General features: G+C 52.2%; 1 protein-coding gene across 7 annotated transcripts; it reads right to left on the bottom strand.

Moving 5' to 3' along the window:
- Positions 1-802: 802 nt before the first annotated feature.
- On the bottom strand, positions 803-27,475 carry MLPH (melanophilin). 7 transcript variants are annotated; one of them, XM_039728810.1, is made up of 17 exons: positions 27,019-27,472; positions 22,884-23,105; positions 21,676-21,812; positions 19,946-19,984; positions 19,272-19,366; positions 18,454-18,582; positions 16,703-16,889; positions 14,810-14,961; positions 11,386-11,469; positions 9,474-9,665; positions 7,111-7,296; positions 5,115-5,270; positions 4,915-5,007; positions 4,671-4,736; positions 4,502-4,559; positions 2,619-2,716; positions 803-2,294 (listed from the first exon to the last, which is right to left on the bottom strand). In XM_039728810.1, exons 1-17 carry the CDS (start codon positions 27,237-27,239, stop codon positions 2,268-2,270), a joined length of 2,142 nt encoding a protein of 713 aa, XP_039584744.1. In that variant the 5' UTR covers positions 27,240-27,472; the 3' UTR covers positions 803-2,267. The 7 variants fall into 7 exon arrangements, with proteins under 7 accessions (XP_039584744.1, XP_039584746.1, XP_039584745.1 ...); XM_039728812.1 differs by lacking the exon at positions 18,454-18,582 and having other exon boundaries at positions 27,019-27,475; XM_039728811.1 differs by lacking the exon at positions 11,386-11,469.
- Between the last annotated feature and the right edge of the window lie 451 nt (positions 27,476-27,926).

Here is a 27,926-nt window from a genome sequence, read left to right as displayed (position 1 = left end):
GGAGAGGGACTTGGGACAAGGGATGGATGGACAGGACACAGGGAATGGCTTCCCACTGCCAGAGGACAGGGTTAGATGGGATATAGAGAAGGAATTCTTCCCTATGAGGGCAGAGAGGCCCTGGCACAGGGTGCCAGAAAATTGTGACTGCCCCTGGATCCTTGAAAGTATTCAAGACCAGGCTGGACAGAGCTTGGAGCAACCTGGGACAGTGGAAGGCATCCCTGGCCTTGGCAGGGGGTGTGAACAGAGGGGCTTTGAGTTCCCTTCCAAGCCCAGCCACTCTGGGATTCCATGGGAGGAGAAAGGAGCCTTTGCTGAAAAAACTGACACTGGGAAATGGGTGGGTGGTTCTGGACACAGAATTGGCTTTATTGCATGATTTAGTGAACATTTATTATAAACTCTACACAGGCAAACGGGTCAGGAAACCAGCAAAGAACAACATGGGTGGCTACTGAGCGATGCCTTGGTCTGCACTGCTGAGGTTCCCCACGAGGATTCCTCCACAGGGTCAGGACTGGAAGGACTGGAGTCATGGCTGGAGCCAGACAAGCAAGAGATGGGGCTGGGGGAAGGCTGAAGCCTGATGCCAGAAGGGTGGGTGCAAACCCTTGGTGAAGCTCCCTTTTTCCAGCCCAGGAGCTGCCATCCCAGCACAGCACAGGCTGGATCCAGTGAAGCCACAGTGTCTGGGAGGGTTTCTGCCACAGCAGAGGTTTGCACTTACCCTGTTGAACTTCAGGCCACAAGGATTTAATTTTAAAATAAGAAACTGGCCTTGTTTCCAGCTGGGAAGCCCAGCCTATGGACTCACAATACTCTCTGGGATGACCACAGGACCAATTCCTACACAGTTAGCAGCCTCTACTCCTAGCAAAGCCAGACGAGTGTTACTTGCATGAGAACTCACCCTACTGCTCATAATTAAAGTGGTTTTAGCTCGGATGCTCAGGAATTGCCTAAAATGATCCAGCCTGGGTGGCCATGGAGGGGAAACTCTGCACTGGTCTGATGTCCCTGCTCCAGCTGTGAGTGATCCTCCTCACTTTACCCACTGGGGAGGGAGGGAAGGAGAAGAGTGGGGGCTGTAAAGGACAGGGACAGAACAAAAAACCTCTTCCAAAGTGACTGCAAGAGAAAGCAACCCTCTGCCCATCCTGATGCTCTGCTCATGGGTATGGGGCCAGTACTGATCCACTGGGATCAATGGACAGTTGAATATTGGATGAAAACAAACGTCTTGGGGAGCTGGGGGAGGCTGACACCAGGGCCCAGGGCTGCTGCAACTCCCAAAGGTCATCACGGTGCTGACAAAGGATGGGGTGGCCCTAAGAGGCTCCACACTGCCATCACCAGGGACAGGGGACATGCTCATCCACCCAAGTGCATCCTGGCAGGGGCTGACCCCTCTGAGGAGCAGAGGAGCACTGACATTCTGCAGGCTGGGGTTCTGTGTCTTGCTGATACTGCCTCACATGGAGTGGAGATGTCTTCAAGAGCTGGAAAAGCAAACCAATATCCCCAGCAAGCCCTCCAGTGTTTCCTCCCACTTTTCTTGCCACTGCTTGCCTCAGGCCTCGCCTCACTCCCATGCCCTGATGGCCTCAGCTGCTTCAGGCTTGGTGGGTGTTTGCATGCTTGGGGCAAAGAGCAAGGGCTCACTGGGAGGGAGCAGCACTGCTCTCATCCTGCGTTGCTGCTCAGGGAAGAGAAACAAAGCTCCAAGGGACATGGCAGGGGATTGGGACCATCAGGATGTGAATCCCAGCACTGGGATGCCTCTTCTGCCTGGGGCACTCCACACTCACCGTCAGCTCCTGTCCCTGCTCACAGCAGCCAGGAGAGAGGAGGGACAGGCACTGACAGCTTCTGCCAAGTGAGAGCTGTGTCCCTGCCCTGTCCCTGTGCTGAATGTCACACTGACACCCAGCTCCCCTGAGGAGGTCACTCCTGCTCTGCACCTCTCTGGTCCCCTCGGCTGACCCAGCACCAAAGAGCTGCTCCAGCCCAAGGTCTCATTCCAGCACCCTCCCATGAGAACCCCACGCCACATGGCTGCACCCCAGGGCTTTGCTCCTCTTCCCATCAACTCCCAGCAAGGCCTCCTGCCCATGGCCTCTGGCTTCCTTTCTGTCCAGGCTTTCAGGGAGAGAGGGGCTCAGGAGAAGGAGGAGAAAAGTGTTGCAGGGAAGGCTGAGAGAGGCTTTGCTTTGCTGAGGTCTTGTATCTTCACTGAAATGCGGCAGCAGGGAGCTCCCCTCTCCTCAGGACAGGTGGGTCATCACAGGCTTCTGCGGGGCACAAGAAGGAGAAACCTCAGCCCACCACCGTGTCCACAGCACCCCGAGCCAGCCCAGCACCTCCCTGTCCCTCTCCAGCTGCCACTGCACGGAGTGAGTCCCTGTCCCACCCCACGGGCCACGCGGGCAGCGGGAACTCAGGGATGTTCCTCCTTGGAGCTCGTGGCATCCCCGAGCTCAGGGGTGGTGCCCGGGCACTCCAGACAGTGTGGAGGGACCAACGGTGAGAGCTGAGGGCTCCATCAGCTTGAGGAGAACCTGGGGGAGGACGGGTGCCAGGGGCAGCCAGCAGAGCTGCCGGGGCTGGCTGCGTACCGCGAAGAGCCGCTCCACCCTCCTGTTCTTGCCGTTGGGGTTCCTCTGCGTCAGCGAGCCGCGGTACGCCGAGTTGCGCTCAAAGGAGTCGTCAAAACCTGCAGGGAGGGAGCAGGGCTGGGCAGCAGCTCCTCACCCGCCTCACCAGAGGGTGCAGAGACCCACCAAGTCACCTGGGATTGACTAATCCCCCTCTGGTTGCACTCCCAGCACTTCCCTCTCCGGGAGCGCTCTGGTAAGGAGCAGACAATGTCGCCCTGATTTTTGAAGATTTTTTTAAGCCTTCTGGTGTTTGCATTCTCATACCAAACTTTCTCACACACTTTCTGTAAACAACTTATTGTTTTGCATTCTTTTATGGAAGAGGAGAGACTTGATGGGCTGTTGGTTTGTCCAGTGTCCTTGGAGAGGTGGCACTTTCACCCTCCAGTCCACTGTCACCTTTGGAAATCTATAAATGTTGGAGTCAGAAAATAAACTGGCTTTTTCCTGCCTTGAGAGCAACAGTGTGTCTGCGTCGTGTTGTCTCGTGTCCTATAGTGACAAGACAAGAGCTGCTGCTGCTCAGCTTTCCAGAGCCCTCTGTGAACTGGCTCAGCCTTTCCAGACTCTGCTCTGGAAAGCTCCATGGTGCAACAAAACCCCGGCATGGGAGAAGCTCTCAGCTCTTCCTGCCCCAGCCCTGAGACTCTCTTGGCCTTTAATTCATCTCCTCCGCTCTGCCACCAGCTGCACATTTTCAGGCCCAGCTTTCCAAGTCCCTGCCCTGGCAGGCAGGCAGTCAGGAGACAAAACCAGCCCTGGCCCAGCCCAGCATGGGGATTAGGTTTGCTGGTGATGTCTGTCCCCATTGCACTTCCCTCTGTCTCCTCGCAGGGCTGCCTTTATCTGCCTGCCCTTTGCAGGAAGGAGAGCAGATGACTCCTCCTGAGCATGAGGACAAGGGACCTTTCCACCCAGCAGCCCCAGCCTGGGGAACAGCACTGCTAATTGTCTGTGTGAATGGGGGAGATGCTGCTCTACCTCTGCAATAAATGGTCTTTTCCCCCTTCTCTCCCTTCACCTTCCATTATCTGTAAGCAGAGCCACTCTTTCTGCCTTTAAGCTTGTGAGGAGAGATAAGAGAGAAATAGAAAAGTAATTTCCTAATGGGTCTCACTGATATTGGTCAGAATTAAGCATTTCCAGTGATTGTCCCCCCACCACACCAAGTTTCAGGTCACCATCTACTTTGAAACTCTCCCAAGCTGCTGTTTGGCCACAGCTGGGGCCTGGAGGGCTTCTTGCCCCCCAGCAGTGGCTGAGTCAGGTGGGCAGCAGGGTCAAAATCACAGAGTCATGGAATGGTTTGGGTTGAAAGGAACTTGAAATCCACTCTTTGTTCCACCCCCTACCATGGGCAGGGACACCTTCCACTAGACCAGGTTGCTCCAAGCCCTGTCCAACCTGGCCTGGAGCACTTCCAGGGGTGGGGAATGCCATCCAGGGAAGGACACCTTCCCCAGGATGGCCAAGCAAGGGAGAAATTGCTGTCAGAAGAGAGGATGGGCTTAGGTGAGGCTTTGAGACCTTACAGCCCACGGGATGAAGGCACACAGGTGTCTCCCTGGACCGTGGGGTGGCTGCAGAGAATTCCTGGTTCTTGGAGGACTCAGCCACCTCAGCCTGATCTCTGGTGTCCCACCAGTGTCCCCAGCCCTGCCAGCTGCTGCCTCCTTTCCCAGTTACCACCTGAGGCTGTCCCAGCAGCAGGCTGTGAGCACAGGGAAGGGAACCCCCCTGCAGACACAGCTGGATGCAGAGAGAGAGGGGAGCAGCACCCCCAAAACCCAGCCCAGCCCCCAGAGGTGCCCATCTCCCACGGGCAGGGCTGTGGTCCTTACTGGTGATTTCCAGGGGGCTGTTGAACTTCCTCCTGAACCTCTGCAGTCCGGGCATTGCCTGCAAGAGAAGGGCAGCAGCCTGCTGAGGGGAAGGGGTGGGAGGGCAGGGGTCTCCACTGAGGCCACTGCTCTGAAGGCAGCCCCCAGCTGTGATTAGACACACACTCACTTTAATGTCATCCAGAGACTCCCCAGGACTGCTGCTGGCAGGAGCAGGAGAATGGAGACAGGCAGCCTGTGGACAGAGGAAGGCAGAGGTGTCTCTGGGGTGCAAGAGGAGGCAGACAGCTCAGTCTGCCACGGCAGAGCACCAGGCAGCACGGGGAGAGCTGGGAATGGCTCAGCCAGCCAGGCAGCCCTTCCCAGCACCCAGGGGCAGCAGGTACATCACAGCCACAACCCTCCATGCTCACCTGCACACTCGACTTCTTCTTTGCCTTTTCCACAGACTTCACTGTCAGCCCTGCAGCAGACAGGGCTGCAATTCGGGATTCGATATCCGATATCTTTAGGAGGAGGGGAAAAGACACACAGATGGTGGTTGGAGGATCCACCAGTGGCTCTCTTTGCCATCGCTGGCTGGGCAAAGCACCTGCCAGGGTCAGGCCCTCACCTCACTCTCTGCCTGCTGCACCTGAGCAGCTGCTGAGGCCACTTTGTCCTCCAGCTCCGAGAGCTCCGAGTCAGTAGTGCCGCTGTGCTGAGCCCCTTCCTCAAGCTCCTTCAGGGTCTTCTCAAGCTGGTAGGCCTTTCCAGCAGTCAGGTACACCTGAAATACAGCAAAAGGAAAACTTGCATTGAAGAATTAACCTTGTTGGAGTTCTCCTCACCTGCTGTGGCTGCAGCCCCAGAAGCAGCAGCTCCACCACTCTTTTCTGACTGCCTTCTTGCCTTGCAGCACAGACAGTGCCAGTCAGCTCTGATGCGACTTTTCTTCTCATTTCCTCCCTTCCCTGGGCTTTTTGAGGGCAATTACCAACAGTGTGAAGTGGTAAGAGGCTCAGTGGGAACACAGGAAGGACCAAAACTCAGTGACCTGCTTGAGAAGCAGCAGCCCATTGTGCCGTGTGCTCAGAGGAGAGCAGGTACCAGCTGCAAACCAGCTCAGGCTGCTGTGCCCTGCGAGGAGGAGACAAAACCCTCCAAACCTGCTCAGTCTGTGTTGCTGGGAGCAGGGTCAGAGCAGGGCAGCCTTTGCTGCCTAGAGGAGAAGGGTGAAAGGCTCTACCCCAATAAAACCTCTGGTTTTACTGCCACTTGTCTCCTCCCAGGTTACTGCAAGGACACAGGTCCAAGCAAGGCAGCTCAGGAAACATTAACACCTCAGTATGCAATCCCATCAGAGGATCAGATGTGGCCACTGTTCTGCTGACTGATCCCAAGGCCTCAGTACTGCCATGGCAATTTCTGCTCCTCCAGCCCTCCCAGCTCTCCCTGGGCTGGGCATTGTGCAAAGCTGCCTGGCAGGAGCCCTCTGCATGCACTGAGCTGCAGCCCATCCACCCAAACCACAGCACCACGCTCCCAGAGGTCCCCCCCATCCCAGTGCAAATCCTAAGGATGTGCACCACCCAGCCTGAGTCACAGGGATTTGTTGTGGTTCACCAGACTCTCCCAGTGCCCTCCAAGGTGGGTGGCATGCCCTGCAGAGCAGAACAGAGTGGCCAGCCAGCTGTGACTCAGCCAGGCTCCCCGAGGGAGTGGCAGGGTGACACACATCTCCCAGGGCCATTGTCTACCCACCCCTGTCCCGAGCTGACAGCAGCAGCAGCACTAAGCCCCAAGTTCACATCCTTCCCAGCCCTATCCCCTCTCTTGGGAGAGGGGGAACCCCAAAACCTTCATGCATCCAACCCTGTTCCCCTGGGATGCTGTATTTGGCCAGAAAGCATCCAGTGTTGCAGCTCCCTTACTCATAAGCTTTCCCCAGTGAGAGAGGAGCCATGGAGTGTGTCCTAAAACCCTGCTCCCCATTGCAGAACATTCCCTACAGCAAAACCTGACCACACAGATGGAGATCCAACTCTTCTTTGAACTGTTTCTTTGGAGCTTGGTACAGGGCACTGTGGATGCACAACATTTCTACAGGGAATCAATTCCTGTGGGTTTATGGTGGCTAAAAAAGCTGTCAGTGCTTTGGGCTCACAGAAACCTTGCAGGGGGATTGGGCTCTGGCTGTGAAATTGTACCTCCATGAGCCCATCAGCCTCAGGCACAAGCAGCCTTAGTGAAGAGGGGGGTGATGCTCATGAACCCCTTGATGAAACACACAGTGCTGGGCAGGAGCTGAAGGCAATGGGACACAAGTTTTGCTGGAGCAGGGACTGCTGAAATCCTGCAAAGCCACGCTACAGCAGGGTGGGGGCCACACTCATCACCCAGGAACCGAAGGAAGGAAAGCCACAAGACTGAGCACCTCCTTTTGCTGTTGTACCATCCTCTAAGACCAGACTTTTTAATCCCTCTGCTGACCATCCTTCAAGTGCTGACCATCCTTTCAGTGCTGACCATCCTTTCAGTGCTGACCTACCCCCTAACAAGAAATTTCGGGGGGGGGGATTCCTTTGCGTTCCCACCCCCCTCTGCCCCAAAGCTCTGGGGAGCCTTACATTTTCCTCAAGCTCCTGGTACACTTCGGCCACCTCTTTCCCATGTGGCAGGCCTGGGAGCTGGCCAGCAGGGAGGGCCCAGCCCTGGCTGTGTCCATGCACCGACTCCCACACCGCCTCCTCCGTGGCGTTTATGGCTCTCAGCACTTTGGCCGTGATCTCACTCAAAGCCTGAGCCGACGACCTCTGCGAGAGCCAAAGCACAGGGAGGGAGGGAAGGGGGGGAAAAAACATGGATGTTATTTGGATGTGATGTATAGAACAGCACAAGCCAGGGGGGAGAGGGGCGCCAGACCTCCAGGAGCTGTGGGAAGAGGGAGGAGAGGTAATTACGCTGCTCCTGAAGGGTTCTCCACCAGCAGAGCTTTGATCTCAGCCCCTGCTTTCTGCAGCATGGCTGTGACAAAAGAGGTCACCTCCAAGGGCTTGGAGAAGAGGTTGTGGAGGGATGTTTCTCTCACTGGGAGCACCTGAGGGCCACTTGGTTACGCAGCAGTTAAGGTCTAATTGCAGCATATTGCTTTACAGCTCAGCGGGCCTGAGCGGGGATGCAAACAGCTCCTTGGGTTTGTGGCAAAAGAATAAAACCAGCCTGACCCCATAAAATGATTGTATTGCCACACCGACAGAACTTGGGGCTAATTATGTCCTCTCTTCCCACCCCAAGGAGCACTGATGGCAATCATGCCCTAAGTGCTGCCCTTGGCTTGATGAGGTGCTAAACACGGTAAAAATGGTCCCAAGAAACTCATCATGTCTCTCCCAGCCGATAATTCCCTAGAAACCAAGGAGATGGGGGTGGCATATGTGCTGATTGTGTTTACAGCTGCATGTATTTCCGGGCAAGCTGTCCTGCAGAGAAGCAGCTAACTCAGTCCAGATGACATTTTTATCATTTTATGGTGCCTTCATGGTACAGCAGAGTTTTTTCACATTTTCCATTAGGTTCGTGTGCTTCCATCACAGTGCTCGCCCAGTCAGAAGATTTCCTCTTGACTGGAGGAACCTCCTACCCAAAATCCCTCAGAATCACACAAAATCCAAACCTGGATCTGTTGCAAGTGTAAGGAAAGCTGCTGTTAAACATCATCCATGCTGACAGCCTCTAACCAAGGCTGGTCCAGCTACTGCAGGCACTTCTATCTCAATACTCCTCCCTGCTTCTTAGCAGGGCTTGGGGGGCATAGAAAGTAGCAAATCTGGAGGATCCAGGCTTCATTTCATAAGAAACCAGAATCTTACACTGACACCACACCAACAGTTCAGGGTTTGAGCCTCTGCCTGCTGCAGATCAGCAGCTCACACAGAAACTAAGTCACCCTGGCTTGGTGACTTACCACTTGCCTGCACTTAATTAGAAATGGTTATTAAGGTGATGCAGATTGTTCAATCTAGGAGAAGTTAAGTCTGGCTGCAGCAACCATCTGAAAGCAGCTTTCAGGAAAAAGGAGGCAGTAAAGGATAAGGATGTGGGTAAGGATGCACTGCTGCTCCACTGGCACAGCAAATGGTGCCCAAACCCACCACGTTTTTTGTGTTGTGAGGAACAAATGCACATTAAAGGGAGGCTTCATGGCACCATGAAAGTCACCACGACCTCCAAGCTTTGCAGGAGAGCAGAGGGGCAGCGTGGTGCCTGCCTCCTTCCTTTGCCAGCATTTTGGAGCAAAGGCACACATCCCCCTCCCACAGCCAAGGCAGGAGGGAGGGGATGAGCCAACCAGCCCTCAGAGACCCAGCAGGGAGTGCTGACCTCTCCATCTGTGCTCATGGATCATCTTGGAGCCTCTGCACAGCTGGGGACACAGTGCTGTGATCTGTCCTCCTCTCCCTGACCCCTGTCCCCACCACGGAGTAGTGGAGCAGATCTAGAAATGCAAGAGATGCTGATCTGGCAGAGTGGGGTCAGGGATTTAGGGACTCAGGAGCACTGACAGGTGAGGAAAAGACATTTCAGGCTGTAGCAGGTGCCTGACAAAGGCTGCTGGTACTAAATCCTCACCGAGCTCTTCTCCCACCCCAGGACTCTTCTCCATAGTGACTTCCAGATGCTGGGACCACTCCTTTAAGTAGATGTGGAGGCTGTGTAGCTCTCCATGACAGGCAGTAGCCTGCAAGAACTCTCAGAGGCTTTACTTTTGACTCTTGGCTGAGACTGGGAGAGCCTACAAGGAGAAATGCCCAGATCCAACACCCTGGGACTTCCCTATCCCGTGCCATTGTTAAAGCAGGCACAGACACAGCCCTGGTGGAGGTGTGGGACAGGAGAGTCACATTTTCATGGTGTAAAACCACAAACCACTGAGAGCAGGAGGAACCACGGATGCAGCCTGGAATGATGTGGGTGGTTGGGCACAGATTACCTTTCGAACATCCCTGGCCATGGCCTCGCTGGAGGAACTCAGCTCTGGTTTCTTTGCTCTCTTCTCTTCTTCACGCTCCTCCTCGTCAGAGGAGACTTCTTTATCACTGATGTTGCTGGCTAACTCCTCCAGCTTCCTCTTCAGCTCCTCCTCCTCAGCATCGGGGTCAGTGTGGGACTCTGGGGCCGGAGACTGGAGGAGCAGAAGAAGGGAAAGGTGTGAGAGCCTCCTGGGGTGGGCATGGAGGCCTGCCTGGGTCCAGACAGGCTCAGCAAGCAGAGGAGCTCCAGGAGTGGGACCACAGAGGGGCTTTCAAACCATCCCAGGGAGCAGCAGAGCCCAGCGAGCTGGGCTGCAGCTCCTCACTGAGGAACACAAACCCCTGACCTAAAGAACCTCCACTCCCATTTTCCCCACACACAGAACCTGCTCAGTTTTCTCCATGGAAGATTGCCTTTCCCCCACCCTTAAAAAGGTGGGCATGAGGGATTTGGGGCCAAAAATCCCCACATTTTCCTTAGGAGCCATGGCGTGGCTGGTGGCTCTGAGGGCAGAGATCACAGGAAGCCAGAAACAAGGTCCACCAGGGAGAGGGAAGCAGCCATGGGAATTGCCACTCCCTGAGGTCACTTTTGGAACCTCTGGGTAATCTCATTTGGGATGAGAACCCACACAGCAAATTTCCCTGTAGGACAGACAGCAAATTGCCACCCACCCCCACAGTTAGGTGCAATTCCAGGCACTGGAAGAGATCTCCAGAAGTTCCTGAACTTGCTGACCCCTGCATCAAGATGGGAATACAATTGCCTGCGTCATACCTGGTGGGGTTTTGTCTGAGCCGTTTTTTAACAGCCTCCAACAGCAGCATCTGCAGCAGGCATTTTTTTTTCCCAGACAACCTATTCCAGGGCTCTGCTACCCTTTCTGCTGGAAAGCTTTGCTTTGTTGTTAACCTCAGCCTGTCCCGCAGCTGTTTAGACCCACTGCTTGCACTCTGATTTGCTCTGGGTATGGGCATAAAGTGTAGGAACCTGACACTGTGAAAACCTCTTACTCCTTTGGTTGGGATTACTGACGGAAACCCTGAATGATTAAAATTGCGGCCACCCCCCTCTGTGAATTTTAGAAAAAAATGGAGAAATTGCATTGTTTCATCCATGCCTGGGGGCTTTGCCTGTAATTATCACCATCCATTCTACTGAGCCATCAGCTGCCAGAGTGGTCATGGGTTCACATGAAGGAAAAGAGTGCATAGTCTAAAATTAGAAGCCCAAAAATCAATGTTAAGCGGCCTAGGTATTCACAGATTTTACACTGTTGCTCAGCTTTAACTTAATTTAGCTGCTTTCCTCCAAGTTTGATGGCATGGTAAGATCAGGGCAGCTCAGAGGAGACACAGAAATGCTCCTTGACTCAGCTCTCACAGTCACAATAACCTGGTGCCTTCCTCAGAGGTATTAATTGAGTGCCCCATGATTTCTAATGAGCTGCCACAGCTCTGCAGATACAGACACCACCTAACAAAACTCCTGAAATTAGCACATGACGAATTATCAGCCTGAAACCAAATTTTCCTTGCGCAGAGGGGGCAAGGGAGGCACTGGTTTGCACAGGCTCTAAATGGGTTAAATTTCCTGCAATTTCTGTCTTGCCATGCAATGCTTTCTAAGGCACTCCATCACCTGGAAGTGGAGAACAGCCTCCAAGGCCAACACAGAGGAGTGAAATCAAACAGTCCAGGGTCACTGTGGCACCTAGGGACAGGGTTCAGTGAAGGACTTTTCCAGCCTAAATATTCCCATGATTTTGTCTATCCCTGCAGCGCTGGCTGCTTCAGAGAAGCCTGTGCAGTGGCCAGGGGAAGGGAGCAGTGGGCCCATGGTGCATCCCTGCAGGATTCCTGCCTGGTTACCTCGTCAGGGCGCGCCAGGATTTTTTCCTCCAAGCGGTTCAGCACGCGCTCGATTGCGGACATGCGAGTGTTGAGCTCATGGATCTACAGGAAAGGGGAGAGAGAGGGAGAGGGGGGAGGAGGAGAGAACAGACCAGCCACCACTGCCAGGACAGTGAGGAAACCAGCAGAGGAAAGCAAGCAGGACACTGCCACCGTGGGCAGAGTTAAAAGACATTGAAAAAGAATATCTTTTAAGTATTGTCTTAAAAATGCCAGTAAGCTCCAGGAGGTGCAGAGCAACCTCAAATCTGGAAAACTCCAAGCAGTGCCGAGCCCCCAGCACAAGACAATTCCCACCACAGCATCTGGAGCTTTGAAGCAGTGAATGTAAAACCCCATCACCAATAAAAGCACCAGCCTGTAATAAAGCCACCCATCTCAACATCGCTCCCATGCTGCCCCAAATTGAAGTCAACATCCATTTTCACTTCCCACTAGCATGTTTTTCAAGCTGTAACCACCCCATCACATGCCTGCCAACACAGTGGTGGAGAGGAATCCACAAAAAAATCAGAGCAGAAAAACTTGAAAGTCTTCCCCACCACTTTGAAATTTTCTCACTTCTCTGTGCACTGATTTACCCAGATGCCAGCTCCTCTCTTCTCCCTCACTCTTCTGACTAAAATGGGGCATGGAGAGAAGGGCAGAGAAATTCATGACAGACAGAACCCTGAAAATCAAAGAGAAGTTACTTCCTGTGCTCAAGAGCCAAGACAAACCTTTGTGGTGAGGGTGGATTTGGATTAGACATTAGGAAGAAATTCTTCCCTGTGAGGTGCTGAGGCCCTGGCACAGGGTGCCCAGAGGAGCTGTGGCTGCCCCTGGATCCCTGGAAGTGTCCAAGGCCAGGCTGGACAGGGCTTGGAGGAACCTGGGACAGTGGAAGGTGTCTCTGTCCATGGCAGGGGTGTGGAATGAAATATTTTTCAGATCCATTTAAACCAAAATATCTCTATGATCACTGTAAACATTAAAGGAAGCTTTTTTTTTTTTTTTAATCCTCTTTAGAAATTGAAGTTTTTCTTTCTTTGAAAAAAAAAACAAGTCTCTTTCCTTTGATCCAGACAAACAAACCATACATGATGATAAATATTGCCTGGTTTATGACACTACCAGTGCATCACTGCTGTTCTGAGTGGCTTCTGCCCATTCAAAGGGGAGCCAGCAGCAAAAGCAGTAAGCAGAGGTGGCAACAAAGAGATGTGAGGGGCGGGCTTTGCTTTTATAACAATTTCCATCCTCTCACTTAGTTTTTGTGCTTGCCAGCCTTTGATTAATTAGGCCCTCACAACAGATAGGGATGATTGCATCTGCTTGAGGGAAGATGAATATAAAAACCTGGCACTGTGGAGAGCAGAGCTGTCATTACCACCCCGAAGTGGAAGCACCTCCAAGCAGCATTAAACGCCCTGGCAGGAAGCACTTCAGCCCATTGCTAAGTGGTTTTTCAGTCCTGTTCAAGGCCTGAGTCTTGCATGGCTCCCAGTGACAATGAGAAGCCTCTGATGAGGCATCAGCCTCAGAGCTGGTGACAAACCAGGAGTCACCACTGCCCCATCTCCATAAGGAAGAGGTTGGGAGAGATCAGAGCCTAAAGCACGGGCTGCTGTTGATGTTGATGGATACCTAGCAGGATAGGAGCTGAAAAGCTTCATTCTCCTTGCCAGCCAAGGCTGGCTTTAATGCACCCCGTTGGGGCACATCTCCATCAGGGACTGGGTCACCCTGCCCTTCTCCCACTGTGACAAAGGCTGGCAAACTGTGCTCTGCACTAAAACTTTAAGGGGAAACAAGCTTAAAGCACAGCCCATAACATCAGGTAGGGGAAACCACCCCTTGTTGGTGAGGAGGGAGGACAGGTGACTCTACCCAAGCCTCTAACAGAAGCTTTTTGTAAAGGACCAGACCCCATCAAAGCTTTGGGAATCCAGAACCACTGAGCTCAGTGGTACAACACAATGGCTTCTGGGAGAAATTTGGTAAATTGGAGCTATTTCTTGTGGCTTGGTCCTGTTGCTACCTGACTTAAAAACCTGAAGGCAAGCATCCACACAGTTACCAATTCAGAGCTTTTTTTTTTTTGTGTCTCATCAAGTTTAAGTGCTTTTTAAAATAGAATTTTCATTTTTTTTAAAGTTTTGTTCTTGAAGCTTCAGCTCTGGAGTGACAGGACTAAGGAACAGCCCCTGATTTAGTTAGAGCTGGGTGAGGAGCAGGCTGGGTGGCAGGATGGTTGCTGGCTGTAAACACATCAGCAGCACAACGGGCAGGGAGGATGAGGAGCTATTTAAACTAATTACCAACGCTGCCACAAGAGCAAATGAGGAGTGAGAAGATGCCTCGTAACCATTAGGGTGACAAGGCTCCACACCAGCCTTCCTCCAGGTGTGAGGGAACAAACCACAGCCCGAAGTGGGGTGCAGGAGCTTCCCCAGCTCCTGGAGGAAGTCGTGGGAGGCGTTGGTAGGAATTTGGGCCCATTTCCCCACTGTAAAGCACGGTGCACAATTCATGCCTAACACAGCGTGGCCTCATTAAGGACACCCAGTCCAGGGTTCTCCCATTTACTGCTGGCTGAGGAAGGAAAGGCATTTGCTAATTAAAACATGTGCCCACAGAAGTAAACGGCAAAGAGGAGCTTTGCCTACCCAGGCATGTGAAGCGTGGTGCTGAGGGATGGCTGTGGTCTCAGATCTCATAATGATTGCCCAAAGAAGGGTCCAGGACATGCCAAATTACCAGCTGTGAGACTGGAAAGTGATTCTGCCCCTGCATCTGTAGCCAAACACCACCCTGCATTTTGCTGCTCATGAGATCTGAGGAACCAGATCAGCTTTACCATCCTCACCGCCCACCACTGGCAAAGGGAGCATCAGGAACAGCAGGTCCTTGCTTGACAATGAAAACACAAGCTTAGATCCTGTTTGACTCCTTTCTTTAGGCTGTTCCCCCCATTACCATCACTCGGGAGAGGTATGTGACAGGTCATCCTGACCCAGTCCTACCCGGGCAGGAACACACTGCACAGGAAGAGAAGGATCTTGGTGCTTATTAAATCTCCATCTCCAGACCTCCATCTGGTTATTAAGCACTGGCACATTCCATTTAAGCAAGCCTTTCTGGAGACACAAGAACCCACAAGTAACTCAGATTAATAAGGACAAGCTGGAAAACGAGCAGCAACAAGGGCAGGTTTGTTATTGTGATGGCAGCAAGGGCCATGGAAGCACCAACCAGTGCCTGCTTTTCTTTGTGCTGTGACTGGAAAAGCACACTCCAGCTGGCCACTGCTGCTTCTCTTCTCCCCTGAACCACCCTGCACCTCAGAGGCAACAGGAGGGACGTGGCCACGGGCTGGGTGTCAGCAGAGGCTGTTTGGTACCTGGTTGGAGGAGTGGCTGATGTTCTCCTGGGAGGAGGCTCTGTTCCTGCGTTTGGTGGCGTGGGCTGGGAGCTGGGCTCCCCTCACCTCCTCATCCGAGGTGTCCATGTCGGCCGAGTACCGCGCCCGGGGCGGCTCGTTCCAGGGCAGGCCTTGGGAGAGAAGGGCACAAGGCATTCACAGGGATGCTCAGGGTTTAGCTTTTATAGTTTTCAGACTCTGTGCTGCTTTGGTTTGTAGTCCTGAGCTTCATATTAAGGGATAGCAAGCTCTCTTCACAGAGTGTCAGGGTTTAGCTTTTATAGTTTTCAGACTCTGTGCTGCTTTGGTTTGTAGTCCTGAGCTTCATATTAAGGGATATTAAGCTCTCTTCACAGAGCAGAGAGACAAAACAATTCCTTCTCTAGCTGGGGACCAAGGACAAATGATCCAGATCTCAGGCCCAAGAGCACAAACAATGGCAGAATAAGGAGAGAAAACAAAAAGGATGGGCCTTCACAACCTAAAGCTATAATTGGACAATTAACTCCAATATGCAAATGGACCAGAACTTATGAAAGTGAGAAACCTTGTGACCTGTTGCCCATTTTGCGACCATTTTGGTTCATCCTGGGTACAGCCCTGGCTGGGCTCTTGTGCTGCCCAAGGTGTAACCATTAAGATCTCCTAATAAACCCCTACTTTATTCTTTAACTCTGTTCTAGGTCAGCCTTCACAGGGCATCAACACCCCTGAGCTCCTTCCAGGACATCCATCCTTAAGACAAGGAAACAAAGAGGCATTTCCCCAGCTCAGACTCCCTACCCTTTGGCAGGAGGTGCTTCTGCAAGCCAGTCCCAGTGTAAGGATGGGCCAGGCTGCAGCCCCACACGCTGTGCCCACACAGCACCGAGCACAGCAGGGTCCCACACAGGGCACGAGGAGCACCGTCCCTGCTGTCATGCCCTGAACAGCCTCACCAAAAACCACTACTGCCTTCCCAGTTTTGTGGGAGCCCAGGTTTGGATGCTGCCCTTTGTGCTCTGCCCAGGTGCTGGAAGATGTTCAGGCTCAGGCTAGAGAGGTGCCAGCCTAGGATAGAGCATTTAAAAAGAGTGGAAAGTCTCCTGTGTAAAGGAGAATTTCAAATGAGACAAAAACAATGACAGAAAATGGAATTAACATGCCAGGGGACCTTGCTGCTGTGATGCTCCAGCAGGAGTTGGAATGGGAATTTAAACAGCCATGTTAAGGTCTACCCAGCATTCCCAAATGTCCTGAAAATACAGCCAGGCCACTGGAGACACAGAAGGACATATTCTACATTTGCATATGCACAAGCCAGTATCCAACCCTCCTGGCTCTGCCATCACTGCAGGGAAAACAGAGGTTGTAAAAGTCAAATTCTGCCTCTTAGAGGGTATTTATAGACTCACAAATCCACAGATCATTTAGCCTACCCATGCACCCTGCCCAGCTACAAGGATGCCACTTAGCAACCTCCAGTTCTAGCCCAAGTTCCCTAAAAATTCAAAGCTTTCTGCAGCCACAACATCCTTTACTAAGGAGTTGAACTCCTCTGCCTGCAGTGGGAAACCCATCCCATTGTTTCTAGCATTTGATTGTGTCTAGTTTCTACCCTGGAAATCACCAGTAGGTATGGACACCTTAGGAACAACCCTTTGGCTTTGCTGGGAGCAAGATCAGCCCTTTTACAACAAAATAACAACAAATAATCAGCAAGATTCTTTCCTAAGAAAAACCCCTTTTGCAGACGAATAAATCGCGTTGACCCTCTTAGTGGCTTTGAGGCTGTTCAGAAAAAAACCCCCAAAGATGTTTTCACTTTAGTCCAACACTTGCAGCCGCTTGTCCCAAGAGGATACAAGAGGAATTCTGGCCAAGGGCACCCACCAGGCTTTGGGTTTCTTTCCAGGCTCCTCCTCCGTGCGTTGAGGGTGAGCCGAACCTCGGTGCTGAAGTGCTGCTCCGGAGCGCTCACGCCCGGCTCCTGCAGGACGTGGTGGAACACCAGGTCTGCATCCGTGATCCTCGACTCCTGGGAGCCATCTTCAGCTGAGGTGGGGAAATCTGGGAAGGACTGAGAGTTGAGGGTGCTGCTGAGCAGCTGCCCACGGAGATTTCACTTGTGTGACCCCCCCCCACCTGTAGTGCTGCCTCCAGCTCAGGGGCCCCCAGAGTAAGAAAAGTGTGGAGCTGTGGCTGCCCCTGGATCCCTGGAAGCATCCAAGGCCGGGCTGGGAGGGCTTGGAGCAACCTGGGATAGTGGAAGGTGGTGGAATGGGATGATCTTCACAGTCCCTCCAGCCCAACTTGTTCTATGATTCTACGATTCCTTGTCTCTCCTGACCTCCACTAAGAGCTCCTCTCTTCATTCTTCAATACATGCATGGATTGACCTTTTATAATGCCAATTATATTTATATAAAATATAAAAGTTCCTAATAATCCCATTTAAAGGCTTTGCCTGGCTGCTGAACCCTGAGCAATACTTCCCACCACTGCCAGGGGGCACTGGTAATTTTTACAAGCACAGAGTTCCTTCAGCCAGGCTGCAACACCCTCGGATCTTTTAAAACGCCATCCCCTTCTACTTATTCAAACAGCCACCACCTCAAATAACCTGTAATCCATAAACCCAGTTTGACAGAGGTCAGCCCTTACACTGACTTCTGCTGAAAAAAAGAGGGGGAAAAGACAAACAAAAAGAGAGATCTAATTATTTCCACCAAAATCTAATAATTTTGTGTGGAGTTGTGCAGATTTATTTATTTAAGTTGCTGTTACAGATCCTATTTCTACCCAAGAATAGTTCAATCAGAGCATTTTCAAAAAGAAGGAGCTGTTTAATGCTTTAAAAGTGCACTTTCACCAGGAAAGGCAAACAAGAGCAGCCCAAAAAGCTGGACCTGAAGCCTCCCAGGCTGGAAGAGCTTGTGCCACACCCAGGGTGGCCCCACCTGTGTTCCCCCCCAGAGCAGGAAGGTGGGGTTGGTCAGCCCCTGGACCTAGGTGGGGTCACAGGGCACAGCTCACTGCACTGTCTGGATCTGCCTGAGTCCTGCTCCTGGCCAGAAGCTCTGGATACTAAGGCACATCCAGTCTGCTATTTAGAAGCAACCAGCATTCCTGCAGCGTTTGATCTCTCAGTGCTCATCCCTCTGTGGGATTCATCTCAACCTTACAAAGGTCGTGTGCCTCATGGAGCTGCTGGCCAGCTGCACCCCAGTGCCACCACACGGCAAATCCAGCCCCAAGCTGGATGGGAACATGGGAGAAGAACTTTATTTCATTTAACCCCTCGAGCACTGAATCTGCTGGAAACCAGGGTGTGTTCCACAGCCTTGGGACAACACAAGAAAACCATTGTCTGCTGAGAGCAAGGAAATCTGCAGGGACAGGGCCAGAGAACCTCCTGCTGTCTCATCTTAGCACTCATCCTCACTTGGATCAGATGTCCTGCTCCTGACTTGGCCTGAGGCAAAGGACTTCAGTTGGAAGAAGAGATCACAGTGATGAGGCTCAGGGACTGGCACACTGCCTCCCAACACCAGCCGAAGGAGCTCTGAGGCTGAAGGAGCAGTGGCAGCAAGCAAGGAGAAGGAGGAAGAAAGGAAAGGAACCCCCCAGGAGTCTCCCAGTACCTGGAAAGCATCCGGGCTGCTGGCTGCTGGAGAGAGCTGCACAGACTGGCGGCGAGACTGAGCAGAGTAATCCGAGTCCAGTTCGAAATCAAAGGGGTGCACAGACAGCAGCCGCTTTGTCTTGCACATCTTTAGCACAGAAAGTGCAAGAAAGGCAAATTCAGTGTGAGACACAGCTGACCTTGAGGAAAGGGGGAGGGAGGACCTTTCTCTCCTTAGTTTCCCTGAGTTTGCTCTGCTTTTTGCAGAGAGAATTTGGGCCTGATGCTGTCCTGCTTGAAGGGAGCCAGGTACAGCGTGTGCTCATGCTAAAGGCAAGGAAAAGTGGGTTCCTGATTTCCACAGCCTCTGTAAGCAGAGTGAGAATCTCTCTCCTGGCTTATAAAGGTACTCTGGGAAAGCTGAGCCAGGTTACAGCTCAGAGAGAGACCCAGTTGATGCTTTTGAGCCCTGAAGCTTCTCCCCATCCTCAGAGGAAGGAGGTTGCAGGCAGATCTCTCTGAATACTTGAGAGGTCATTAGTAAAAAAAACCCCAAAAGTAGGTGGGTTCTCATTATACAGGTGGGAGCTGGGATTTTTATATTAATTGGTGATGTCCATAGTGTTAGGAGTGGGTCTTTTTTCCAGAGCACAAGTATTTATGATGTTACTGACATGGTTGTTTTTACACAAACTGGGAGAGGAGCTCATCTCAGAGAAGAAAAACAGAGGGAAAGGTCCAGTTTTGAAAGTGGCACAGAAAGCCACCACCACCATCACCCAGGGCAGGCCAGGGACACGGAGTGAGGCAGGGGCAGCTGCAGAAGCAAACACTCACCCTGCTGTAGCGCTCTGCTTCAGCCCCACGAAGGACATTGTCTTCCTCGTCGCTGTCATCCCCGGCGTCACAGCTGCTGAGCAGCTGGCACTCTCCTGGAGGGGACACAGGCAGCAGGTGAGTGTCCCCACCCTGCTGGTCACACCAGTGTGCCTGCAGGCGAGGCCATGCTTCTTACATGGGGTGAAAAAGCCCAGATTAGAAGCAACTCCCCAATTTTTTTTTTCCTGCTGGCCTCTCATTGCTTCCCCTGCCAGATGTGCACCATCACAGATGTGGAAGTGGAGGGGCACCTGCACCACAGAGAGCACCCTGAAGACCACCTGGGTGACTCCAGTGCTTGAAGGCTCAGAAGCTATTCCTGATTCCCATAGTTCTTCTATTTATCAATGACACATTGCTTTGAGGTGAGGAGTGCTTGCAAACTTCAAGTTTGGCATGTAACTAAAAGCCTTGTTGTATCCAAATCTACCCTTGGAGGCCCCAGATGTACCACAATGCAGGGGTTGGGCACTGCAGTCCATACCCACTGCAATGCAGGAATGCTTTCCCTGGTCTGACCACTCCAAATCTCCTCAGAAGTGCCCACAGCTGGGGGGGTGTGAAGACATAAAGATTTTGGAAACCTTGTTTGAACTGCAAGCCCCCTGCTGCAATCCCCTTTTTTTACTTACTGTTAATGTCTGGCAGGCTATAAACTCTGTCATGAAGACCTAAACAAACAGAAGAAGGGTGGGAAAAATGAATAATCACATTTTCTTCCTGTTCCTCAGGCAGAGAGCAAGCCTCAGAGCCATGACTAACTGGAATTCTCATTCTCTAGCCACCACAAGAAGCAGTGGTTAAAAAGGCTCTTTAGAGAGAACAAACCAGAAGCTTGGAGACAGGACTTGACTTTTAAAAGTCAAAGAGCTGCTCGCCACTGCTTCCCCAGGCTGATGCAACATGCCTGGGAGCTGCAGGGGAAGGCACAGCCAACTGCAGATGGCCAGAGATACATCCCAGGAGGAGATCCCTTCTTGCTCGGGGGTCAAGCCAATTCACTGGTGTTAATGAAGTAATAAACAACAAAATCATTTCCCTTTGAAAAAGGCATCAGATTCTCAATTTAAAGCAGCCCAAGGCACTGTTACCCTCATGCTTGGTTGGGTTTTTGTGTGCTCTGATGCATTTTTGGTCCAAACAATGCATGGATTGTCTCTCAGTCCATTAAATTTTTTTTCTGCTATTACTGCCATGAGTGGCCTGGCTAAAAGAGTGATTGGAGCAGTTGAAACAGGTCATGTCAATGGTATGTGTGAAAACTTTTCTGTGGCTCCTCAAGATGGGAATAAACTCCACACTGGCTTCCAAAGGAAATAGGCCAAGGAGTAGGAGGTCTATGAATAACAGCTAGGAGATAGTTAGTAATAATGCTATATTAATATAATCATTTATTTATTCACCCTTGGACAAAAATCAGAACTATGGATGGTCTGTCCATGAAGCTCTGAAGAAAACAGCTATGGTGACAGGTAGCTCACCAATTTTGGCAGTTTTGTCAGTGCCAGGGGACAATCAGGTTAGTTGCAAAATTCATCAGGTCTTGGGGAAAAAAAAATAAGGGCTGGCTTTATCCTGCAGGTTAAACTGCTCTGAAGAAAACAGCTATGGTGACAGGTAGCTCACCAATTTTGGCACAGTTTTGTCAGTGCCAGGGGGCAATCAGGTTGGCTGCAAAAATCATCAGGTCTTGGGGAAAAAAAATGAGGGCTGGCTTTATCCTGCAGGTTAAACTAGGGTTAATTTCACAAGCTCTGTGATGAAAAGACCAAAAATAAAGGAAAAAAAAAAGAGTTGAAAATTTACGTACTTACAAACTGCAGGACATGGGACTTTGAAAATTATGGGAGATATTAGGGAATGAGATATTAGGGAATGTTTTTCATTGAAAAGGTGTTCAAGGAAGTGGTGGAATCACAATCCTTGGAAGTGTTCAAAAAACACATGGATCTGGCACCTGGGGATGTAGTTTAATGGTCATGGTAGTACTGGGCAGGACTGGCTGATCCAGAGGTGTTTTCCAGCTGCCTTGGAAGTGTTCAAAAAACACATGGATCTGGCACCTGGGGATGTAGTTTAATGGTCATGGTAGTACTGGGTTGGCCTGGCTGATCCAGAGTTGTTTTCCAGCTTTAATGATCTTACATTCTCCAGCCTGTGGTAAAAACTTAAGACTTAACAGTAGAAAAGCCATCAAGAACACCTGCTCTGTGTCTGAATGAACAACCCTGAACCTCTGCTTCCTCCCCGGGATGTTTGGAGCACTCTTGGTCCCCCACGACACTCAGAGCGGCATCACCACTGCTGCTCCCCGAGGTGGTACAGCACAGATTCCCCACAAGCAGCAGTGGCCATTCCTCACCCAGAAAGGCAGAGTTGAGCCCCTGGCCCGGCTGCAGCCTGCCATAGAGGGACTGCAGCACTTTGGCACTTCCAAACCTCTTGAAGCGGGACCGCACGTGCTCGTAGTACCACTCCAGGGAGCCGATCTTCACGATCCTGCCCAAAGAGAGGAGGCACGCCCAGGTGAGCACACCCTCACCCAAAAAAAGCTGTACCTTAACAAAAACACTGTCATCTAAAATCTAAGAGGATGCTGAGTTTGGGCAAGTCTTGTTGAGCCTCATCACCTTGTCCCTCAGAGCAGAGCATGAGGAGTGGTGTTCCCAGGGGCTGATACGGGGACTGGAATTCTTTAACATGTATGTTGGTGACATGGGCACTGGGGTTGAGTGTTCCCTCAGTTCACTGACACACCAAGCTGCGTGGTGCTGTCACATGCTGGAGGGAAGGAATGACACCCAGAGGGACCGTGGACAGCCTTGAGAGGTGGGGCTGTGAGAAACTCATATGGCTCAACAAGGCCAAGAGCGAGGTCCTGCCCCTGGGTTGGAGCAATCCCAAGGGAATATACAGGCTGGGTGGAGAATGGATTGGGAACAGCTCTGGGGAGGAGGACTTGAGGGTGCTGCAGGGTGAGAAGGTTGACAAGAGCCAGAAATGTGCACTGGCAGCCAGAAATCCCCTCAGGTGCTGGGCTGATCCCCCAGTGTGGGCAACAGGGGAGTGGGGGATTCTGCCCCTCTGCCCTAGTCAGGTAAGACCCGACCTGCAGAGCTGCCTCCAGCTCTGGGGTCCCCAAAAAAAGGACGTGGAGCTGCTGGAATGAGACCAGAAGAGGCCACAAAGGTGCTCTGAGGCCCTCTGCTCTAGAGCCAGGCTGGGAAAGCTGGGGGTGAGAAAGCTCTGGGGAGACCTCTGAGCCCTTTCCTCTGCCTAAAGGGGTTCCAGAAGAGCTGGAGAGGGACTTGAGAAAAGGGCTTGGAGTGACAGGACAAGGGGGAATGGCTTCCCACTGCCAGAGGGCAGGGTTAGATGGAATATTGGGGAGGAATTCTTCCCTGTGAGGGTGCTCTGGCACAGGTTGCCCCGAGCAGCTGTGGCTGCCCCATCCCTGGAAGCGTTCCAGGCCAGGTTGGACAGGGCTCTAACAGAAGGGCAGGGGGGTGGAACTGGCCTTTAAGGTGCCCTCCAGCCCAAGCCATCCTGTGATTCCCTGAGGAGCAGCACCTGGAGAGGCGGCAGGGGTCGCAGACCCAGCCCTGCTCCTTCTTGTTGTAGCGGCTGCAGTTCTTGCAGGTGTAGAAGCGGCAGTCCAGGCACTGCCGCTTGCTGTTCAGCAGGAACTTGAAGGGCTGCAGGCAGTGCACGCAGTGGGTCTCGTTGAGGTGGGACTGACTGGTCAGGAACTCCCTCTTGCTGCTCTCCTGGTCGATCTTGCATTTCAGCTCCCTGCAGAAAACACCCCCCCCAAAAAGCAGGAGCTTGAGTTTGTTGTTGTCTCGCTGCAAACTCTCACATGGCAGAGCCCATCACGCCACAATCATTTCAGGAACGATTTTCCAGGGAACACTGCAAGTCTGCAGCTTGTGGAAACAGCTGTAGGGCAAATCTAATAAATAACGTATCACGAGTTAAATAAGCTAAGAACAAAGTGGGCTCCAGAATCAGGACGGGTAACTAGAGTTTAATATTAGATTTAATTTAATATTAGAATCACAGAATATTCTGAGTTTGACAGGACCCACAAGGATCATAAAAAAAAAAGTGATTGTGCCAAAACCTGTCCTGTTTGTTCCACAGGGTGTTGATCATTAATGCCAGAAACCTCAGGAGAGCAGCTCTTCTTAAACCCTGTGGCTGTATCCCAACATGACACAACCTTCAAGCCTGGAGTCCTGCAGGGAATTAAAATCTTTCTGGAATTCTTAGTTTAAAAAAAGGGGGGGTGGGGGGGAAAGAAAAAAATCTGGGATTTAAAAGGATTAAAAGGGGTTTTAATATAGTCCTACAGTACTAAAAATTCAGCAGACAACTTTATAAAGTTATGTGCAGCAAGGTTCTGGCTGTTCAGAGGATGCAGCAGGAGGAGAGGCTTGTGACAATCCCGTGAAAGGGAAGCACTTTCCAAGAGCACCTTCACCTGGCAGTGCATCCCTGAGGGCTTCCTCCACTCTCCAGACGTGGCTGCCAGAGCAGATCCCCATGGGAAGGAGTGTCTGGACAGGTGAGACACCTGCCAGGCTGGTGGGGCACCCTGCACTGCCCAAAAGCTCTCTGTTTGCTGCCCGTGCCACGCACCGCCTCAGGTATGTTTGCCTTTGGGGCCATGGCTGAAAGGAAAATGTTTGACTTGTAGGGAAGGTCCTAGAAAGTTGTTTTCTCTCTAGACAGGGTCAGGAAGCTGTGTTTTCCAGAGCAGGAGTCAGCTTGGGTTAAAACCCTCAAGCGATCAGGTCTGGAGGCTGCTTCAGGATCACAGTGTGGACCACGAGGCACTGGTGGTGCTCCCAGTGACGCCGGGGTGACCACAGCAGGAGCTGGGGTGACCACAGCAGGAGCCTGGCTGGCCCTGGGAGCAGTGGTGTGACTGGCAGTGGGAAGGGCAGGCATGTCAAGGAAGCTAATCTCTGTTTAACCTAATCAGTTTGCACATTAGGACTCAGCTTTTGATTTTTTTTTTTTTCCAAGGAAGAATTTTCTGGCCAGCTGGCAGCCAGCGCACTGCAAGACACATTTTTTGGTGTCACTCCTCTGCTTGTGGTCACTCAGGAGTGACACCAACTTGCATTTGCATCTGGGAGATGTAAAAACCAGCATAAAGACAGAAAACTGGGCACCTGGTTTGTACAATCAGCCGTTCACCATCCCAGCAGTGATTTGCACAAACTGGTGCAAATGTCCCAGCAGTAAATTTAAGTGACTCCTGAAAAGAAACCCTCAAATAGAAAACCCTTGGGTTGGACTCTGTACTCCTTTTCCACTCCTGTGCTAAGGCTGTTGCCAGCAGGATCTGATCTTTTTTACTGGAACTGCTTTTTCTGGTTCCCAGAGACCGGTCGGGTCCCTTCAGCTCTCCTCCCTCACCCACCAGACCTGCCAAAGGAAGGAAGAGTCTCGGCCAAACCAGTTTAAAACCCGCAGGAACCGCATGCCTCCTGTCTCCTCTTGCTGGCAGGAGCACCAGCCAGCCCCTTCCCTGCTCTGCTCACGGCAGGATAAATTAATCTCTGGTGTTGGGATGCCAGCTGCAGCAGGGTTGGACCTAGAGAGCCCCAGGAGAGATGCAGGGAGCCAACCCCCAAAAATGGGGTCGTGGGCATGGAAAGAATCAGGGAGAAACCCCTCAAAATGGCCATTATTTAATTTTTTGGGCAAAGCATTGCCCTCACATGCCTGTGCAGCTTGTGGCCAGCTGAAGCCTTTGTCCCTCGTAGGTGAATAGCTTCTGCCAAAAACAGAATACAGAGAAGCAGCAAAAAGGGAAGAAAAAGACCAAGCTGAGGAGGGGGTGGACAGGACATTTCTTCAAGGCTGGCAGGTTGAGACAAGCCCGGTGAATAGAAAAGTAAATGAATAGAAAAGTAAATGGGGCTGGTCAGAGCACAGAGTGAATGGCTGCAGGGTCTCCCATAATGTCACGTCATGTCCCAGCTTGTTGCAGGCAGAAAATTCTTGTGCAGCTCCATGTCCAGCACTCAGGAATGTGGCATACTTTCCCAGGCTGGTGGTCTGGTCTGTTGCAGAAATTATTCAGAAAGTACAGAAATTTCTGTAGTACAGAATGCTTAATGCCAGCCCTCTGCAGGGCACGACTAAAGAAGAAAATAAAACTAAGAAACCAGGGGAAATGATCCTTAGGAGGAGAGACAGGAGCTGGGTAGGAGCATCCCAAGACCTTCCCCTGTCCTGCATCTCCCAGAGCATGGAACTCAGTTTGGAAGCTTCCTGGGCAGCAGAGAGGACCCAGATAAGCCAGTCTGGCGCCAAGGCCGAGTAAGGAAGGAATTCACCTCGCCCAATTCTTTGCTGCAGGGCACAGCAATGTAGGTCTCCACCTTCTCCCTCCAGGCTGAGCCCAGATGCATCACAGAGGAGACATTCACCCTTTGCAGGGTGATAATTTTTTTAAATACCCCTGTCTGATCTCCTTCCTGTTCTTCAGAGCTACCAGCAGAGGAAGGCAGTAGATGATGATATTGAATTATCTCTGCCTCCCACACAGGCTGGCTTTTCTTAGGCTAAAAAAAAAGTAATCAGGGGGATGAAAACTACACAAAACTGAGTTTTGTGTAGCCCAGTTTTGTGTAGCCATTGGTGTAAATGGAGGGGTCCCACGACTGAAAGGTTTTGGGGGATGTAGATATCCCAAACCAAGGATGGCTGTCGCTCCTCACCCCTCCTTTTGGATCTGATAGAGGAACTAATGAGTTCCTGCTCCCCAGGCATTGGTAACAGCACCAGCCTTGGTGCACAAAATTCAGAGCTGGGGGGGTCTGAGGGCTCAGTGGGAGTGCAGCACAGCCTAAACCCAGTCTGAGAGTATGGACCATCCCTCTGGGATAATGAGAACTTGGCCAGACCCAAAGAGGGTCGCTGCAGCTTCTTGAACTATGTTAAGGCATTATTAAGTTCAGCATCTGATGTAGTTCATGGACAAAACCTGAACCTTTATGATTTCTCATGCTCAAAATTTAATCTGATCTGACAGAACACTTTTTTAAACAGTACTTTCATCCAACACCCTGTTTAGAAGGACTCAGAAGTTCACAGAATTTGCTGCTCCAGTGACTTTTCAGTCTTTTCCCAATATGTGGGCCCCTAAAACCTTCCCAGGACAGCACAGCCCCCTGTATTGCATGTATAGGGCTACTGAAATAGGTTTACTAGTAGTAGTGGGTTTACCACTCCTCCCAGTTATTTTTCCAGGGTTCTTCAGGGATCTGAGTACTCCCAGGACCCACTGAACCACTCTCGCCCTAAACACACGAGACCCATCACATGAAGCAAAACCAGGGCAGCCAAATCCCACGCTCTGCTCCCGGCTGAAGCCTCCCCTGGAGAGCCCCACCAGCCTCCAGCCCCACAGAGGCATTTCCTGGTATTTGTCCCCACGAAGCGCGGCGGTGTCGCCGATCCGCACCGCTGCCGGTGGCACGGCGCCAGTTTGCACCTTTGCTGCCCGAATGCGTCACCTCGCCGCTGATATCGCAATCTATTAACTGTGCCAGGCTGCCACAGCCCGGTCTCCTGCCGTGCCGCCTCGCCCACAGCCTCAGCAGGTTGTTTCATCCCCACAGCCCACGGGGACCCGAGGTCCCGGCTGGCTCTCCCCCAACTCAGGCACGGGAGCGCAGATACTCACTCCAGCCGTTCCTCCTCCTTTTTCCTCAGATCAAAGTCCCGCTGAACGACCTCCCAGACATGCTTGGCTTCCTCATCGGTGAGCTTGGAGAGGTCCAGCTTCCTGCCCATCTCGCGGCGGCCGGTCCCGTTACTCGCCGCCGCCGAGCGCTCGCTGTCCCGCCGCCCGGGATGCTGCTGACGAGCGGGGCCGAGCCCAGCCCCACCTCCGCGGCTGCCCATATAACCGGGCAGAGCTGCGGGCAGGCCAGCCGGCTGCTGCCAGCACCGCAGCCGCTCTGCCGGGCGAGCCTGCCCGCGGAGCCGGGCTGGCAGGCACGCTATCGGCTGCGGGGACACCGGGACACCGGCCCTGCCTGCCCCCGGGGTCCTGCCCGCGGCTGCAGCCGCTCCAGACCTCGCCCGCCTGGCTGGGGCTACGGGAGGTGTTTACTCTGCGCAGGGTGCGCGGATGAAAGGCAGCCTTCAAACGCCTCCCCGGGGAAGGCAGGCTTTGGGAGGGAGCGGAGCATCCCCGGCAGGACCGGCTCCATCGCGGCCCCGCCGGGATGCTCTGCTCCCCAGCCCGCTCTCCCGTGTCTCATCTCCTTACACAGACTTTTGAGGAGAACTTGAGCGCATCTGGCTTCCCCCCACACCAGAGGCTGGCGTCCTGAACTGCTCTCACAGCAATTTGGGCAGCTGAGCTTTGCTGGTGGCAAACAGCTTAATTAGGACGCAGCACTTCCCTCGTTTGCCGTGAGCAAGAAAAGACGGTTTGGCAGGATTTTAAGAAAAGTGCTAAATACACCACGCAACCAAAGAGATATAAATTGTAATATATATATATATATATACACATCCAACAGCCGAGGCTGCTCTCTTGCTCAGTAAAACACTCCCTCTGTGTCTAGGGATATTAAAGTAAAC

This window comes from Passer montanus, unplaced genomic scaffold, assembly GCF_014805655.1.
Source record: "Passer montanus isolate IOZ18808 unplaced genomic scaffold, ASM1480565v1 scaffold66, whole genome shotgun sequence".
In the NCBI taxonomy this organism is placed as follows: domain Eukaryota; kingdom Metazoa; phylum Chordata; class Aves; order Passeriformes; family Passeridae; genus Passer; species Passer montanus.
This window is presented reverse-complemented; position numbering and strand designations above follow the sequence as displayed.

Bases quoted from the DNA above. Each gene is read 5' to 3' on its own strand.
- MLPH (XM_039728810.1), bottom strand. From the start codon at position 27,239: ATGGGCAGCCGCGGAGGTGGGGCTGGGCTCGGCCCCGCTCGTCAGCAG. The intron at 21,813-22,883 runs GTGCTGCTCCTC...CTCTTTGGGCAG, and splicing joins GACCCCTGCCGCCTCTCCAG to GATCGTGAAGATCGGCTCCC. The intron at 19,985-21,675 runs GTGAGGAATGGC...CTGTTTGTTTAG, and splicing joins GCTCAACTCTGCCTTTCTGG to GTCTTCATGACAGAGTTTAT.